General features: G+C 38.8%; 1 protein-coding gene across 1 annotated transcript; it reads right to left on the minus strand.

Annotated features, from left to right (window-relative positions):
• Positions 1 to 2,673: 2,673 nt before the first annotated feature.
• Positions 2,674 to 16,605, minus strand: LOC128809360 (transmembrane protein 68-like). The gene is made up of 6 exons (XM_053981278.1): positions 16,278 to 16,605; positions 15,153 to 15,317; positions 12,570 to 12,763; positions 6,616 to 6,676; positions 6,083 to 6,222; positions 2,674 to 4,213 (listed from the first exon to the last, which is right to left on the minus strand). Exons 1-6 carry the CDS (start codon positions 16,603 to 16,605, stop codon positions 4,109 to 4,111), a joined length of 993 nt encoding a protein of 330 aa, XP_053837253.1. The 3' UTR covers positions 2,674 to 4,108.
• Positions 16,606 to 19,176: the final 2,571 nt, after the last annotated feature.

A 19,176-nucleotide genomic window follows, 5' to 3' on the forward strand; every position in this document is an offset into this window, starting at 1 on the left:
AGCCTTTCCTTAAGCACCTGCCGGGACTCCACCACTGCCTGGACAGCCCATTCCAATGTCTAATCTGTGAAGAAATCCCTCCTCATGTCCCACCTAAGCCTCCTTTGGTGCAGCTTGAGACTGTGTCCTCTCATGATGTCGCTGGTTGCCTGGGGAAAGAGGCCGAACCCCAACCGGCCGCAACTCCTTTCAGGGAGCTGCGGAGATTGATAAGGTCACCCCTAAGTCTCCATTTCTCCAGCACCAGGCACCCACTCTTCACCCTCCTGCCTTGTGCACCGCATACCCAGCTGGCCCTTCCCTGGTACCTGCCAGGTGGGTGCAGTCCTCCTGCTCCAACCCCGCTGGTGTTGCCGCAGCAGCAGCAGCAGCGTCCATACCTGGTACCCACTCGTACCCACTGCAGTACGTCAGCGTTCCAGACACTTTGTGGTGCGGACATGGCATTCACGGTGCTGTTAAGGCTTTCCTGACTGCCCGAGAGCTGTGGAAGTAATCCCTGGATTTACGTGTAAAAATAAAAAAAAAAATTGATTTACAAATAAAAATCAGTCAAAGAAGCAGCGTTCCAGTGACACCGGGTGCAGCTCCAAACACAAAGGTATTGATGCAGATACCCTACCTGCTAGGATGGCATGGCTGCACCCTCAGCCTTCGGCGGGATAAACTTGGCCAGCTCTTCCAGATCCCCTCCTGCTGTGCCTTTCTTACCAGCTCTCGTCTACATGCACATCACCTGCCTCCTGGACATCTGCAGCTGCTCAGCTGAGCAGTCGCACGCAGTTTACCGTGTAACTGTTTCCATTGTCTTCCAATTAATAAACATGCAGTTGTACACACTCTTTACTGTGTAACTGTTTCCACTGTCATCCAGTTAATGAATTGGTCACAGCCCCAAGCCTGCCAGAGCTCAAGAGGAATTTGGACAGGTACATGGTGTGACTCTTGGGACTGTCCTGTGAAGGGACAGGAGCTGGAGCTCCATGATCCTTCTGGGTCCCTTCCAACTCCAGATATTCTATGATTTTATTAATTTACTGTGTTATCAGTATCATATTCTTCCCCAATGCAAAATCTTGTCATTTGAGCTGGTTAAACCTTACACACAAAAAGCTACAAAACCAGAATTTTCCTGCATTATTTACTGGGCAAAATATACCTAACAAAAGTCATAAATACTGCTTTCATTTTGAGGCAGGCACAGGTCCTTTGCTGGTTTTCATTTCTTTTTTTGTTGTATGACAAAGAGGCTAAAAAATAAGTGCACCAAGGGAGTGATTTGATCTGCAAGTACATTTCCATTTGTATGACAAGAACTCTAATTTCTCTAACACCAGTTTTTAGTTCTAGTTTCTATAATACTGTTCTAAAAAGAGTAAAGATCTAGAGCGCGCCACTAAAATAATGGAACTGCTTATTATTACTCCAGTACTATAATGTTTGTGGAAAAAATTGTTTACAATTTTTTATTAGAAAAATAACATATATCATTCAAAATCCCTCCTGTTTCTCAGTAATAATTTTGTCTATCATCTTGAGACTCCAGAAAATACTCTTAGACAACTGTGACAGAAGACAACAAAAGAAATTATTTTTTACTCAGAGAAGCTGCACAGTGGTGCTGCTAAAAGACGTAATAGCCCGGGAAAAACTTAAACCTTGTTAGAAAATATAAACAAGTGCTGAAATAGAGGAGATAGATGTCATCCAGAACTCTTAACAGATAGAGACAGAAATACCTGCTTTGAAAGACAATCAGCACTCTGATTACATATCTCCTACCCAAGGTTAGTGCTCCATTGTGAGCTGCAGCACAGCTCCGAGCATCATGTATCAGAGAGCATGGCATTTGGAAGGTTGTGCAAATTCTGATTACTGATTGGTCACAGAATCAGAATCGTTAAGTTGGAGAGGAAGTTTAAGACCACTGAGTCCAAACAATAACCTAACTCTGCCAAGCCCACTACAAAACCATATCCACAAGGGCCACATCTACACATCTTCTAAATACCTCCTGGGATGGTGACTTCACCACTGCCCTGAGCAGCCTGTTCCAATGCTTGACAACACTCTCAGTGAAAAAAAATTGAACTGATATCCAATCTAAAACTTTCCCAGCACAGCTTCCTTTTCCTGTTGTTCTGTCCCTTATTACCTGGGACTAGAAACCGACTCCCACCCGGCCACAACCATGCTTTTAGGTAAGGTGCTGGTCCTCACATAGGCTCCTTTTCTCCAAGCTAAACAACCCCACCTCCCTCAGATTTTCCTCATAAGACTTGTGATCCAGACTCTTTACTAGCTTCACTGCCCTTCTTTGGACACATTCCATGATGGTATTAATGTACTTGAAAAACAGGATAGTCAAGACAATGATTCTGTCTAGTCCTTCTACAGTTTCTGCAATACAAAGAAAGCCTTCAGACTCTGGTTACTTATAATTCTTCTTGCTTCTTCATCTGTGTCCATTTTAGTATTCTATAACCTTTTCCTTTAGTTCCTTTTCTCCCTTGAAAGCTCAGGCTTTGAATTTTAGCTTGTATCACTGCAGTGCAGCATGGAAGACTTCATGGTTTGAATTCCTGCTTATGTCCAGGCATATCAGTCTGCATCTTGATCTGCTTTACTTCATCATCTCCTATGCATGCTGAGTCTCTGCTGGGAGAAAAATCTTTCTGCCTGTTAAGGTGTTCAAGTAAAGACTCCTGTATCGTAAGACAGATTTGAGAGTTGACAGGATTTGACAGGATTCCTGTCTTTTTGGTCCAGGGAAATAACTCACCTGTCCATCCTTCTCCCTTCACCAGATGTGCAAGAAATACTTGTGAAGAGGCAGGGTCAGGGAAGAATTTATTTTAATCCAAAGAGCAGATTTAGTTTTCTACTGAAAAACAGGCAAACATTCCATATATTTCCTTAGATGCTATGTAACCTTTTCGGATGTTGAGAGGAAAGATTATTTATGTATTAAAAGTACATGAAGGAAAATGAGGCACAAAAATTACCTATCTTGGTCTTTGAAGTGGCATATTAGATAGATTACACAAAGTTGTCCCGCTCCCACCAGTAACAACATCCCACAGCCTGTAAGAATATGTTCTGCTTTGTACTAACTTTCAGTTTTCCACAAGTTGAATTAGGAAGACAAGACTGCCTTTCCAAACAGGCATTTTGGTTCAATGTGTACCGGCAGTGTTGCAGTACTGCATTTTTAGGCAAACAACCAATGATGATAAGCCTCAAAGATGCATTGCCTGAAAAAGCTCCCCCTGAGCCTGTTCACTGGGAGATTTGAGTAAATACAGCACAACCATACTGCACACATCATATCCAGGGGTTTTCAGGCTGGGGCAGCTGTTTAGACACTAAACACCTATGGTGTGGTGCAATAGAGCATGCATGAACCAGCTCAGACTTGAAACTACCTTCTACATGTATTTGCAGTGTTTGTTTCACTGAACTAAAGCTTTTTTTCCCTCTCTTTGAGAAACCTTCTTCTGTGGGGAAGAAGTCTTGAATGCAAACAGTTCTGCTTTCCAGGGTACGCACTAGTAAGCTGGTGTGTTTGAAGGAGTCTAACATCTGTTTTAATGGGATTGTCTCTTTTTGTAGTCTCTAGGAGAATGGTGTAAGCAGTAGCTGATTATCTAAAGCAAGACAGTTTGTTCTGACATGTCTTGCTTGCGGCTCATCAGGGAAGGTGTGCCCCATGAGGTGGTCTCTAGTGGGACAACACCAACCCTGAGGCTCTGCTCTGACACCAGAATGTGCTCAAAGCACAAACGCACAGATCTAGACAACAACACTAAAGCTCTTGGATGTAAGTACAAACTTGTTTTAGGAACCAGAAAAATTTTGGCTGCATGATTTCCTTTGGGGGAATTTAGCTGTTGCATTGCTATTATACATAAGTCATCTTCATCAATCTTTCTTAGTTCAGAACATTCTCAAAGATATGGGGGAACTTACAAAAGGTTAATTGTTTTCTTCCACCAAATCTGTTGAAATTTGTAATTTAAACTGGTTAACACTAACTGTTAGTCACCAGTACTGTAGGACATTGTTTTTTACTGTATGCTGTAAAACCAGTGCAATAAACATGAGCATTCTAATCACTTTTACGACGTTTATCAAATCTCTCCAGTAAAGCCTTCCATATGTTGCCTGGGATTGTTTGGTGCTTGCTTATGAGATCCTGGACAGCAGTCTTTGTCTGAAAAGAAAAGAGAAATTTGCCTTCACAGACCTACTTTATGCATGGAAGAAAAGTATAATCATTAGCTTCTCAGGGGTTCAAGAGGGAAAATTCACACATAGCTCTACTGCAAGAAAAAAAATTGTGGTTTATATTAACTAGCTGTCCTAATGACACATTTCTTGGAAAAGAAAGGAACAAAAACAATTACTGCATTTTGTGTAGGCTCAAATTATTGAGATTTATCAAATGTGGACATTACTTAGTCAAAGTAGCCTTTAACACATGAAAACATGAAATTTCTGCAATCTCCCATCCCTGAAAATGCTCATCAAAAGAAGACAGATAAAGCCTGACTCACCTCATCTGATCCTATTGCTGACCTGTCATGGACAAGGAATTTGGAGTAGGAACCTCTGTCTGTCCTTCCCAACATGGATTCTCCCACAATTTTATCATATACAGTATGCACATAATAAGAAAATTCATAATACCCTTTACACAAGATTCAAATGCAAGTTTAGGAAGAGAATGAATATGATATTCTACTTCTTATTTCTAAAGTAAATAAGAAATTATCTACTTTTGGTTTCCCTTGTGTATTTAAACTTGAAATAAGGGTAACTACATACTCCACTGATCTACCCCAGAGTTATAGTAGAATATCAGTGTGAATATAAGAAAAGAGTAGCCGAACCTTTCCTGACAGATTCATGTCCTATCTCCTTTGCAGTGCAGGATCAGACAGAGGTCAGCCAGGCCACTGCTCACCTCAAACCTCATTTAAATTACCTTTTTTTAAAGTATTATCAGCCACAGAAGACCTAACTGTACTCCCACCAAAGTGCGTGGTGGTCAAAGGGGCAGCCAAAGGTTTGCCTTAGTAAGGTAAATCAGTATAATGGGAAATTTCAATTTCACTTTTGCAGGTACACAAAATACTGTTCCCCTAAAATACATGAATATGAATAACCATAAGGGCAGTCATATTGCTTCCAGCCTCCTAAAGGTGCTAAGCACAAACTGAACAGCTCGCTGAGGCTTTTCCCTTCTAACAGACCAAACCTGTCTTTCTGGTTTCAGTTTTGTGAAGCTCAGCACAACCTGCAGTAGACCCTTAAAAAAGGAAAAAAGAAAACAAAAGAAAAGCCAGCCTTGTTGCATTTTCTTGGGGGCAGCAAGGTGTTTTTTAATAAGTGATTTCTAACAGTTGATTTGTTTGTGTATTTCTAGGTTGTAGCAGATTTCTTTTCTCATAAAATCCTCCTTTCATCTTCCATGAAAAATTTTAAAGGTGTATTTTCAGTTTAGCTTTATATTTTGAAAAATGCTTAAACTCTGAATCTATAGACACTTTTACGCTCTTGGGCATCACTAATTTCACCAAACTGTAGGTACTCAAAATATTTTTATATTTTGGATGCAACTTTTTAACATTTTCACTTTGACAATGAGACTGAAGCTCTTGAAGAACTTTGCTTCTAGAGCCCTATGCTATTTGGTGAAGATTCTCAAAGTTATTTGCTAGTTATTAAATTTATTTTCATAGTTACTGAAAACTGCATTTAAAACATCATTTATGTCATTTCAGTTATCATAATTATTATCAAAGGCACGGGAGAAATAAAGTTAACATAACAAAAAGACAGAGCTCATACATTTGGAAAGGATGAGGGCATCCCAATCAACTGTTACTATGTCAATATTTACTGGTAGGTATTTGTACATTAAATGATCCCAAACCTCAACTGCCCATAGCATATAATAAAGACAACAATAAAGACAATAAAGACAAAGTATATTTGTCTTTATTTAAGCATGCAAAAAACTGCACCTATAGTACAGGGCAAAGTATGTAGTTCAATATTGCAAGGAGAGAGAACTTACCTTTTCAACTAATTCCTCTGCAGTTATATTCGGGTCATAAGGGATTGGCTTCCCAATGTATGTGCGAAATTTAACTGGAAGTCCTCCGTATGGAGGAGTAAAAGGCAATCGAGTGCTTTCATATAACTGTCTAAAAAATCCTGAAATGGTTTATGGGAGGAAAAAGTGAGATTATAGTCACAGTAAACACAATTCAAACATGAAATCTGATTAATGTAGAATTCTTCTTAAAAATCTATGCTTTATTTGACAGTCAGGAAGTTACAGGATTGAAGCAATTGTCCACGAAAACAAAGCTTCATAGACTTAATAGACCAGAGAAGTAAGACTGCATTAAAGAACCAGGTCACACACACAAACTAGTTATGTACAAGCTATTTCCAAATTTGAGCTCCCTCTGACCCCCAGCAAGTGTTAGAGAATCCAAAGTAAGCAGAAGTCTGAAAAGCAAAATCTAAGATAAAAGCAACAGAATTCTGAGAGAAAAAAGATAAAACATTCAAAATACATAAAAAATATTTTTAAGTTCTTACTTCTTTCTTTAAACATCCTATAGCCTTCACGGACATTTTGAGTATACATTGGAATGATGGGCTAAGGAAGTAGAAAAAGAAATAAAAATGTGAAAATGTTATACCAGGTTTGAATTTCTGCTTTAGTGCTTGTTAATGCAGCTAATAAAATAACTGAAATACAGAGGGTAATTACCGTCAGTTAAGTAGTAAACAAGGAATCTTGATTTTAAAAACTCCAGAACAGAAATAAAATGCTATTTTTCAGCTGCCATAAACATCTGTTTTAAAGTCACTATCTGTAAATAAAATGACTGACATTGTACTAGGTTTTATATAACTTATATGTTATGTATTTACTGCAATATCACTGACTGGAACATAAAACAAGTTTCCATGGTTTCTTTGTCTAAAGCTTTCATCATAAGTGGTGAATAGGAAAGCATTCAGTTTGTGAAGTCTTGCAGAAAGCAAGCAAACATTCACAGTTGGCTCATCTCATCTGCTTCTCAAAGAGGGTCTAACTGAAGCAGTAATGTTTGGATAAAACTTCACTGGAAAAGACTTCTGCAGATCCCTGAGACAAAAAAAGGCAATTGTGTGTCCTCACTGACCTGGACTACACACCTTCTGGGGGGCAGATCCTTAGGCACTTACAGAACAAGTTCACTTCATCATTGGGACTGAACGGAGACACGCTTGAGATACCTGCTTGAAACAGTCATGCCTTACAGCCTGAGGTAAGATTTTGTAGTTTGTAGACAGACTGACAGTAGTTGTATCCATATACGCAAAGACTTTTTTCTCCTCTATTGTCCCTTTTCCTTTTTCTGAAACTTTAATTTGAACAGGTTGTTGGAACAACTTGTCCAGGAGGTAATGAAAGAAGACTTTTGTGCTGTTAAGCACTACCACAGAACAGAAGCTGCAGGATGAGAAAAAAAAAGCAAGAAAAAGACCTAACTAGAGCCTACCAAAAAACTCATAGCAATAGAAAGCATTAAAAGGAAAAAAATACCTGAGAGAGAAAAAAAAGTATTAAACATGCATAAAGCTATAATAGTAAACCTTTCAGAATGCAAAATTAAGAGAAATTGTTAGAAATAAACCCTTAACAAGTAATCAGTAATGTCTTTTAAAAATATGTAAGTACTGAACACTAAAAATACATCTAAGATGTAAAATGTTTGAAACCTCTCTGTCACACAGACAAAACACTTTAAATTTTAGGAATAGTACAAGAGAAACATATGGTAGTCTATAAAGAAATCTGGCAACTACAGAAGTTACTGTCATACAACGATCAGCAATTGAGGTGCAGGGTAGGCAGCAGTGTTCAGTCCCTAAGCTGGAAAACACAGGTATGCACATTAAATCTTACATTTGTAAAGCAGCACAACCAGACCTGCAGTAACCAACACATTTATACTTGCTGTGCTGGAACTGAGCTGCATCACCCCCAGTTAGCTTGAAAATCACAGAATTACAGGGTAGTAGAGGTTGGAAGAGACCTCTGGAGATCAGGTAGTCCAAACCTCTTGCCCATACAAAGAATTTTTTAAATCATAGTTCCTGTTTATTTTTCACCTTACTCAGCTTGAAGGATTTTTTTGGCACAGATAAAATTCAGGGATCTTCAGAAATTATGATCCCTCCCTGTTAGCCAGTCAAAACCAAGCCAGAGTATTTCTGAAAGTCATGGATGAATTTGACTGAGACAAATACATATCCCAGATGTACACTGAGTCATAACATTAAATAGCAACACTCTCTAACTCCTGTTAAGCAGAGTAGCTACACAAAATGAAGTGGAAACCAAATGTGGAAACTTTACAGATAAGGACTGAGGCTGAAACTACCCTCCTTGTTTGCTTTTCTTCAACTTTTTCAGTGGAAGAACTATTGAACTTCTGTAATATTATATGATGGATGGGAATGTCTATTCATATATAAAATAGGTTTTGTCTTGAAATCCCCATTCAAGTAATCTGTGACAGGTTATTAACCACCACATAGTCATTTTATAAAGTGTGTGTAGTTCTTTGGTTGAGGGCTACACTGTATGTAGAAAAACTTTTAAAATACCCTTATAATTTTATCTTGCTTTTATTCATTATATCTGAGTAACTATTAGCAAATTTATATTAATTGCTACATAACAGAACAAGTTCTGATATCTGGATGAGTCTATCCCCAGTGTACTTGATTTTTGTGGCCAGATTTTGGTAGAGGGAGAGCTACAGGAGTGGCTTCTGTGAGAAGCTGCCAGAAGCTTTCCCCATGTCTGGCAGAGCCAGTGTCAGCTGGCTCCAGGATGGATGAGCTGTGTGCCAAGGCCAAGGCCATCAGGAATGATCATAACACCTCTGTGGTAACATATTTAAGAAGGCAAAAATTTCTTTTATATATGTAATTGCAGACAGAGAAAAGCGAGGTGAGAAAATGTGAGAGGAACAGCACTGCAAACACCAAGGTCAGTGCAAAAGGAGGGGGAGGAGGTGCTGCAGAGCAGAGATTCCCCTGCAGCCCATGGTGAGGCAGCTGTGCCCCTGCAGCCCATGGAAGACCATAGCAATGCAGAGATCCAGCTGCAGCCCGTGGAGGAGGCCCACACCAGAGCATGGATGCCTGAAAGAGGGCTGTGTAGCTGTAGGACAGCAGTGCTGGAGCAGGCTCCTGCCAGAGAGGAAAACATTCTCTCCACAGAGAGAGAATGGAGATGCTGGAGCAGGTTTCCTGGAAGAGCTTGTGACCCTAAGGGGGACCCTCTTCTGGAGCAGGCTGTGCCTGGAGGACTGCACCCTGTGGAAGAGTGACTCACATGTTCATGGAGAACCTGTTGCCCAGGGGATGGACTCAATTTGAAGTTTGTCTTCTGTGGTATGGACACCACACTAGAACAGGAGGACTCTTCTCTCTGAGCAGTGGCAGAAACTGCATGTGATGAACTGGCCATGAACCCCATTCCCCATCTGCCTGTGCCACTGCAGGGAAGGAGGTAGAGCCAAGGAAGAAGGGAGAGGTGGGGCAAGAGGTGTTTTTAAGACTTTTACTTTACTTCTCATTGTCTTGCTCTGATTTTGTTGCTAATAAATGCAATTAATATCCCTAAGTTGAGTCTGGTTTGCCTATAATGGTATTTGGTGAGTGATTTCTCCCAGTCTTTACCTCAGCTCATGAATCTTTTGCTTTATTTTCTCTCCCCTGTCCACTTGTGGAGGGCAGTGATAGAGAGGCTTTGATGGGTGCCTGGCATCCACTACACCCCAGTCTTTGGTCAACCAGGAAGACTAGTCTGGCCAGTATTGAAAAGGATGCAGCAAGAACAAATAACCAAACTTGAAATGTGTCAAAAGATGGGATCCAGTGACTACTGTGGACCTAACTTTATGTAAGAAGTTATATATAAGGTTAATATTGCCCCCTCTACTGTTAAATGCACAGCAGTTCCCTTTTGTTTTTTAAAGTGTTTAGTTATCTAAGGTTTGTCTGATTCCAGATTTCCAGAGAAATATCAATGATGCCCAAAGTTCAGTGAAGCTTGCAAGCTAATTACAGCAATGTTCACCATACAGGGATCTAATCAGACTTCCTGATCATAAAAAACCACAAAGATGGATGAGGGTAATAAAAAGAGAAGTAAGAACCACCAGCACTGTAAAGGTAAGCCCAGGCTAGTAGCTGTCAAAGGATAATATATTCTCTCTGCCCTCCTGGTAACAGTCCTACATAGTGCCTATTTTACCAAACATTACTCAAAGGACCACAAGACCCTTTCACACTGCAAGAACCTTACACTCAAAGAATAACCAATTCAATAAATAAAATTTTTAAAACCCCCTTCAAAAACCAAACACAAAATCTGTCAAGAAAAGGAGGTAACAATTTTATGTACTACTATTCAGATATTTCCATGTGCTTCTATATTATGGAAGACTAATAGAATTAGGAGAGTTACTGGCAAGGATTCTTGTGATGGATTTTGATCAGGGTGGCAATCTATGTAAGAGCACTCAGAGTTTTTAATTCAATTTCTATTTAAAAATCCACAACCTGTTACTTTTCATTACTGTAAGGTTCCAGGTGAAGGGAGAACATCTGGCAAAAGTTTGTCCAGATGTTTGGAGTAGCTTGAAAGACAGAGATGTAAGCAAAATCAATAGAATCTCTCAAGTTTTTTAAGTGACAACTCTTTCTAACTGTTTCAGCATATTATTCATTTAATACATAAGAAGACTATTAGGGAACTCAAGATGCCCATATGAATTTGACTGAGTTTATCCCATTCACATTCTGATACTTTCCCAGTAGTGGTGGTGTACAGGCCCACACAGTATGTGAAGTATTATGACTAACATTTACCCTTTTGAGAAAAAGGGACGGGAAAAGGAACAGAAACACATAAACCTGACTTTTAAAAGGCCACATAAGACAAGATGTGGAAACAAGATTCCAGGCCTAAAATTATTTTATCCATTGGGTAAATGCCCCTAAGTTTATTCTAGTGTTTTAATTATCTCCCCACAGTAATTTAATTTAGATTTATGAAGAAATATTAACCTGAAGCATGCATTTTGCAGCTTCAGATCCTTTCTACAAGGAGCCATAGCACCAGTGACCAAAACAAAGTCTGAGAAGCAACAAATCGGACGAGGTGCAAAAGAGATATAACTGCACAAAAAGGGATGTTAAGAAATTAAAGTTTCATGAGAAGAACTCAACTCCCTGTACAGCTTCTCCTATATAGACAGAAAGCTGTATGTGGAAGATCAAAAAGCGCTGCAAGTGATGAGATATTCATAAGAATATGAGGAAAAAGTGATGGTTGTGCAGTTCATGAGAAAGCAGTAGAAAGTGCATGGCAGAACAGATGAAGCCTGGATTTGCACCAGTATTTTCAGATACAAAAATAACTAGGTAATTTAGGCTGAGTCTAAATTAAGGCATAAAACTTGTGTCTAGAGGTGGTGATGATGATCAGGAGTGGCAGTTAGGAAAGACGGGGGTGCTGCTCTTTCAGCTGCACGCCAAATAAAATAATTTCCCAGAAACGGTATCACAAAAACAGTCTCCCAAGTAGATTTAGCTATAAGAAGTCATAGCTAATGATAGAAGGTTGCATTTGTAGATCATCATCCATATGGAAACTAACTGAAACCTTGGCCATGAGTAAATTGGTGGAGTGCAAATCAAGAGAAGTGCACATCTAGAGGATGCTGAGAATATGACATCCACACTGAACACATTTCAGTGTGCTGTTTTTATCTAGAACTAATTCTTGTTTGGCACCGTTGACTGAAGACCATTTGACACCGGCGTATTAGGTTCCAATTTTGGTTTAGTTTCAGCCAGAAGGAATGCAGCTCCAGTATTCTAACATGTTCCTTGATGTGAATGAAAGCATGGTGAGAGAAATGCACAAACTTCAAAAGTGTGCTTCAAAAGTGCACACGATTCAAACTCAGACATTGATGTAGACACACCTTAAGTTAGTTGATGCAATCTTTCAGAAATATGAAGAAAAGTAAAGGTAAGGACAAAATCCTAGATTCTCACAGAATAAATAAGAAGAAAGATAAGGATAATACATTAAAGAGCCATGAGAAAATGACTGGATATGTCTACTAGGATAAGAAAAAAGAATGAACCTTAGGGCAGTATGGAGAAGGACCACAGTGACGTTTCCTGAAATAAAGTCAAGATGAAACACTGGATACCTGCATGATGGAACTGTAGACATGGAACCACAGAGAAAGATGCTTTGAAACAGTCAAGAAAAAGTTTGACAGTTCCATAAAACTCTTGCTCCTTGTGAATGAATGTGCTCAAGGAAAGTGATGGGAAAAGGAAATGAAATCTTTATTTCCCAACTATTTCTCTTAGAAGATTTTCCTACAAATGCTCCTAAGCTGCATATTTTAATGAAGCAGGTATGCAGAAAGCACAAACTGGGATTGGTAACTTATGGCACTCACCACTTTTGCTTCTAGAGCGACCTGAGCAAAGCCTTTTCGATTTCCCCACACGAGCTGATAACTTTCGTCACTGAACAGAGCTTCTCGAACTCCACCTGGTGAGATGGACACCAAGTGTCCATTCTTCAGGGCACCAAGACACTCCTCCCTCGTACCTGGTATAACACCCGTCACTGCCAACAATAATCTAAGTCCTGAAATAAATAAGGAGCAAATGTACATTTAATATAACAATATATATCCCAAATGCTCTTTGCATGGAGGAGCCAGATTACAGCTAAATTAAAATCTAGTAGCTATAGATTTAGGCTAAGACAAATTTTTACGAAGGAAGTAAGACACCTATAGAGTAAATGCTGACAAAATTACAAATACGTGACAATATTTTTGCCCAAATATTACGAAGATTAACCATCTTGTCAGGAACATTTCAATTAAAAAATGCTTCCACATGCTATCTTTCATAATTATCAATCAAATTATGTAAACAAAGCTTGTGTGTCATAGCTAGAAATCAGAAAATAAGCGTCTAATTCCTCTCTCCTTCTTTTCACATATTTTAATACAGAAAAAATAAACAGTACAATAAAGATTACTACAAAAACAAATACCTGACAAGCTAGTATTTTTGGTCTTCTTTTAAAATGTGGTGTTTAGCATTTTAAACATTGAGGTTTTGAGTTGTTTAATTGAGTATTTTGTGCTTAAATTGCAGACTATGTGGATCAAATCGAACTGGTTTAAGACTCTCAAGATGCATGAATGCCAGAAACTAGCAGGGCAATTTCAGCACCACATGAATTAATCATGAATGAATTCACCACAGCAAATCTCCTTCCTCTATTTCCATAACTGGGATTTCTCTAAAAGTCAGAGCCATAGGAGTACTCTATGCTTTCTACTATTATCTTGATATTTTAAATATATCAATTTGGAACTCTGATAGAAAGCAAACAAGCATTTCCACAAACTTCAAATTCCCTGTTCAAAGAGCATAGTTTGAAAATAATTTTTTTATATTAATAAATGGAAGCAACAGCTCTGGACTGACAGAGGTCTGCAACAAAAACTTTGGAAGACAATAGATAACACAGTGCTGAATCCTGTAATTTAATTGTATTTAATCTTATTCAAGATATCATGCTTGATAGATCTTTCTGTCAAAGACAGATGTTGACTTTGTTTAATCTTTTTGTGAACTCATCTCTTCATTTGCTTGGCTTTAAAACTTTGGAGAATTATAATGTTTCACATGAAAATATTATCACTTCTTATTCCCCTTTTCTAGGTCTCACGGAATTTTTTAAACCTCAGCCACACAAGGCTTCTGTCTGATGTCCTAGCTCTTCAAAGGAAGCCATGCCACACCTCTGAATCATCCTTGTCCTTTTAATTTTGTAACTTTATTACTTAAACAGCTATAACTTTATTACTAACAGCTACTCTGAGATAAAGAGAGTTATTAATTCACAAGAAGAAATCTCCTGTAACTGTAAATAATCCTGTAAATAAACTGAACTGAGGTTCAGCTCATGAGCATGTTGTAAAGAACCAGTCTGTGAAGTGTTTAACATTTCTTTGCAGAAAGTAAGCATAGTAGAGCAAAAGAAGGTTAGGGAGGAATTTCACTTTTAGCCACATCTTCTGCTAATGCAGTGGGGAGGTCTAACTTCAATTACTTGTAGTCTTTCTTATCAGATGTCTTTTTACAGCTTTTTTGAAGGCTGACACAGCATTTGCCACCTTTTGTTGCTCTAGCATGAACATAATGAAATCAATTTGTTATGTACACACCAGTAGTCCAGGAACTGCACGGCTGAGAGTGTTACTTAGTCTTAATAAATGTATATTTTATATTTGTAATAAAAATCTGTGCTAAGGACACTTCAATTTGAACAGTACCCTCTTATTTAACCCTTAAAAAAGGAGTCTCCTTTGCAATGTTTTGCTAAACTTTCTCTCTTGGTGAGGGTACTCTTAAAAGCCAATCATACTTTGATGACTTCTTACTTCTGATGTGCTCAGTACTACACAGTATTTACTAAGTAGGACTTAAAATTATTGTAAACTTTCTAGGAGTGCCTGAATATGGTTTTAGCATCAAATGTACTTGAGTTTATAAAACTTGTTTTCAGGAAAACTTTGTTTTCCAAATAGTGTCCTTCGAAATAGCTTCCTCTATTGTCTATATTAAAACAGCTTTCAATATTAGTGGCATAAAGGTGTCTTTAAATAATTCCCCTGCTATTCCTTCTGAATGCTCTTCTTTATGGCTTGCTTTTCTAAAATTGAAATATCTTTGCTTCTCTGTATCTTCTCCTGACCAGTCAGCACTAGGTCAATAGCAGAGTCCTATCCATCCCAAAAGGATAATATGTCTATTTGTTGGCTTTGGAGGGTTTACCAATGTTTTCACTGAAAAGATAGGATATGCTACTCTGTTTGTCCTGTTACATCTACCAACTTTTAGTTTAAAACCTAAAAGCAGTCTTTTAATTTAAAAGCTCTCTTTCAAGTAGGAAATGTAAAGTTCACCAGCTAGGTGAATCTGAGAAGCTTAAATACAAGAGAACACATTCTTACCTGGTAAACGAAACACAAAATGATCAGCTACTGACAGGCAAAGTCTTCTCTTCCACAGAAACAGTCTAGACAAAAAGTAAAGGTAGTCTATAGGAATAGCTCCATGGTAATACACAAGAATGCCTGGTCCTTCTGGGAGGTTTTTCACACCATGAAGCTCATAACCTGTTTGGGATGGAAAGCAATACACTGACAATGATATCTGTAAATCATCTGGCAGTTTAGAGAAAACTTTTTACTTTGTGAAGTGACCTTCAGAGACTTGTGAAAGCCTCTGTAGCAGCCTTCAAAATAATTAAGTTCTGGATGGATCTTTTGGTCAATAGCACAGAGAAAGTCCCTCAGACACCACAACATATCACTAGACTGATTTGTTGCTCAGTTTAATCATGAGATCAGACCTGCACCTGACATTTTTCCCAGTGAGGGAACTCAAGCAATTATTTCCCATTAGGAACTTTTTGTAAATAGTACAATAATAATAGTTTTTAAAAAAAATTAGTAACTAGTGTGAAAATGCTTCATTTTCAGAAATAGTGGCCAGCAGTCTGAATACTTTCCTGAAATCTGGAAGTATGAATCTCCATTCTGTGTCAATGAAAATGAAGAGTTTGGGATTCTCCATAATAAAGCCTTCCTCTTTTAGAGAAGGTGAGATGTTTAATTTGAAACTATAACCTGTAAGAATCCCAAAGAAAGGTTCTCTCCTCAAGGTTTAAATATATTCACTTCACAGTGGGAGGGGATTTCTTCACAGACATGCACTTCTATGAATCCTTGTCATGACTTCTTACATTTGGTTCAGTTTTCAGGTGGAGCCAGACTAGAAGGTTAATGTATACAAAGGCTTGGGAAAGACACAGCTTTTGCCAACTAAGAGCTCTGCTCCACCTTGTCTGTTTTCATTTCCATCCCTGCTACAGCTCCTGCCATGAGCCATTTGGATGGGATTGGAGTAGACAGAGTCCTAGGAGCACATGGAGAAAGTTTTATACTGCAGGTTGTTCAAAGAAGCCATGCAAAGTATAATAAATGTAACTTATTTGATTCCATTAAAAATTAAAACTTCTGTGTTTTTACCACTTACTGTAATTCAATGCTTCAGACAAGTCATGTTGTACTTACCGTGCCATACTCTTGCATATATATCCCAAAAGCTCGCTATAGTTTTTCTTACACTATTCCAAACATCACTCAAAGGATCTGCTTTTAACTCATTGTTCCTCTGATATATTAAAAGCAAAATATTAGTAAGGTAAATGAAGAAGACAATTGTTAAAGGAACTATAAAAAAAACTAATATTGCACTAATTGTCAGTGAGGCAATGATCAGATGAAAAAGGTATTTCTTCAGGAACTCCACAACAGTCCATTCTTCCAGTGCATAGAAAAGGCAGCTGAGGCCGGTCATTGGTAACTGTCCTGAAGCACAGGATTCTTTTCTACCTATCATGTCCTGCATGGAGAAGAAAAAAAGGAAAAAAAAAAAAAAAAAAAAAAAAAAAAAAAAAAAAAAAAACAGCTGTAGTTTCTCAATTTAGGAAGAAAGGTTTCTGTAAATACACCTGATCCTTATTTTGGTACAGCACAGGTTCAAACATTTTGTGTCTCTCTGTCATGCTAAGATAGCTGCTGACTAGGAGATTGTCCATGTATTTATGGAATAGGGGCTGAAACAAGGACTGGAGTTCAACAAAGCCTCAGGATCCCAGCAACATGGCTGATCAGATGATTTCTCTCAAAAGAGAGTAAGTGGATAGTATTTTTAGCAGGGGAGTGAGCAGCTGAAGGGACAGCAGCAAAACCAAGGCAGTCATGGCTTCTTCACAAGGCCTGGAAGTGTCTGGGACAACACTTGGTACCGCTGTTAACACTGGGAAAAGCGGCTTTTCACCCCTCATCCATACAACACATCTTTCTTTCAGATCTTCCACCCCTAGCAAAGGCCAGGAGAGCTCCATGGTATGTTTTCCACATGCAACTCCCTAGTTAGTCCATTCCTACAGCTGACCCTGCCTGCCTGACTGACAGCAGGCAGTGGTTACACTGGAATGCAAGAGCACTCCAGCATCACTGGCTGCTTTAAAGATTCTCGAGCATTGGCCAGAGATTTAAACATTGTAATCCATTACTGAATACAGATTTTCTTTGCCTCAATCAGGTTGCTACTTGTTTAATGAGTGGATTTTTCTGCTCCACCACCAGAACAAGTACCTACAAGAAACAAATCGTAAGTGCCAAAGTCAGCGCCAGGATCAGAAAATACAGCAAGCTCAGACTTCTCTGACTTTACTTCTTCAGCTGTGTACTTATATGAGCAAACCTGCTGTACACTTCTGTTTTCCTTCTTTGACGCTTTGGGTAGAATATAGGGGTGGACTGGCATAAAGCACAGCTCCCTTCAGAATTACAGATGACAAGGAGTACAGCAAACAGCAAAAGTGGAAAGCAGACATGAGCAAGCACTAGAGTCTAACATGCATCAAAGCGAGCAAGCCCCGTGGCAAGCCCTGCAGAATGAGTAGCTGCAGTAGATATAAATTTGGTCTCACACAACCCAATGAAATCTGTCCTTATCTGAAGCCCTTTGAACTCCACATTGGCCACCAAAAAGGACCACTTGGTTTAACCCCAGTAGGCAGCTGAGCACCACCGAGCCACTCACTCGCTCCCCACTGCAGTGAGATGGGTGAGAGAATCAGAAGATTAGAAGTGCAAAAACCTCTTGGTTTGAGATAAAGGCGGTTTCATAGGTAGAGCACAAGCTGCAAGGATAGTAAACAAAAAGGAAGCAAGCACTGTGTTAAAAGATGCTCTATGTGGTAAAAACAAATGAAATCACTATGACAAAAAGCAACAAGAATTAATATAGAATTGTTTATATCCTGATGACTGGTGCCTCACTAAGATATAGGAAAATCCAGATATTTTTACTGAAAAGAAAATTATCAATAACATGAAAGAAAAAAAGGAATAGTCTGCATGATTCACATATTAAAATATCTGTTTAGACAATGTTTAAGGAGGATAAAACTGATAGTGTGGTACTACTCTATAGTAAGTTATTGTTTATAAAGTTCTGATAAGAGCAAGGACTACAAATCCTCAATGTGTGCAAATCTCTGTGCTGACAGAGCCCAGGAGAAGGCCATGTTAAGGAGGCTTGCCTCAGGCTACTGAATCAGAAATACTGAGCAGTATTTGGAATGATTTGTTCAGCCTTCAATACAGGGTGAAGGAAGTGAGTGGATTTTGTATTGTTATTGGGGGTTCAGATCTGGAATACAGACTATTACAGCCAGCAGCAAAAGTGTCTTAAAATCATAGTAAAATGTCCATATCCATAACAAGTGCATCAGTAATAACCTCTCTATGATATGGGGATTAATTTGGATATACAGATCACTGATGAACAAGAAATCGTATAATCTACCAACAAGAATTAAGATTATTCCAAAGTTCCCAAGCACGAGTAAGTGCAGACTCAACAGCCAGATAAACTTCTGGCAAGATAACTGAGAAGCTGGTAACTGATGGCACTCATTCTAATTTTGTGGGAAACAGACCTTGTAAACAAATTCACTTCGATTCTTTGAAGAAATTAGAGGTTGAATAGCTTGTACAGGTTTCATGCACATACAGTTTTAACAGGAGCGTCTTAAAAGTCACTTTAAGTCACACATGAGCTGCTACTTGAAAGTCATCCTTCCACCAGTGCTTCACTCTATGTTCTTACCCCAGCCTGATTTCCCTCAGGATCTCCTGGCTCCCTGCTAAAGGGATGCCAGTGAAAATGCTGGCACAAGCAAAATCGTTCTTGGGAACAGCCCAAACTTAGGTTGGCATATGGGTATTATGCACATATATTACCAATGCTACTTGACATTCTTATTAAAAAATAAATCTCTTTGACATGTAGCACATATGCAAAGAATGATGTCATCGACTAGCGTGACAACAAAGTATCTATCACTGGTGGATTCTACCAAATAAGAACTGAATCTTGGTCCTACATTATTCAGCA

The sequence above is a fragment of the Vidua macroura genome, chromosome 1, assembly GCF_024509145.1.
Source record: "Vidua macroura isolate BioBank_ID:100142 chromosome 1, ASM2450914v1, whole genome shotgun sequence".
Lineage (NCBI taxonomy): Eukaryota > Metazoa > Chordata > Aves > Passeriformes > Viduidae > Vidua > Vidua macroura.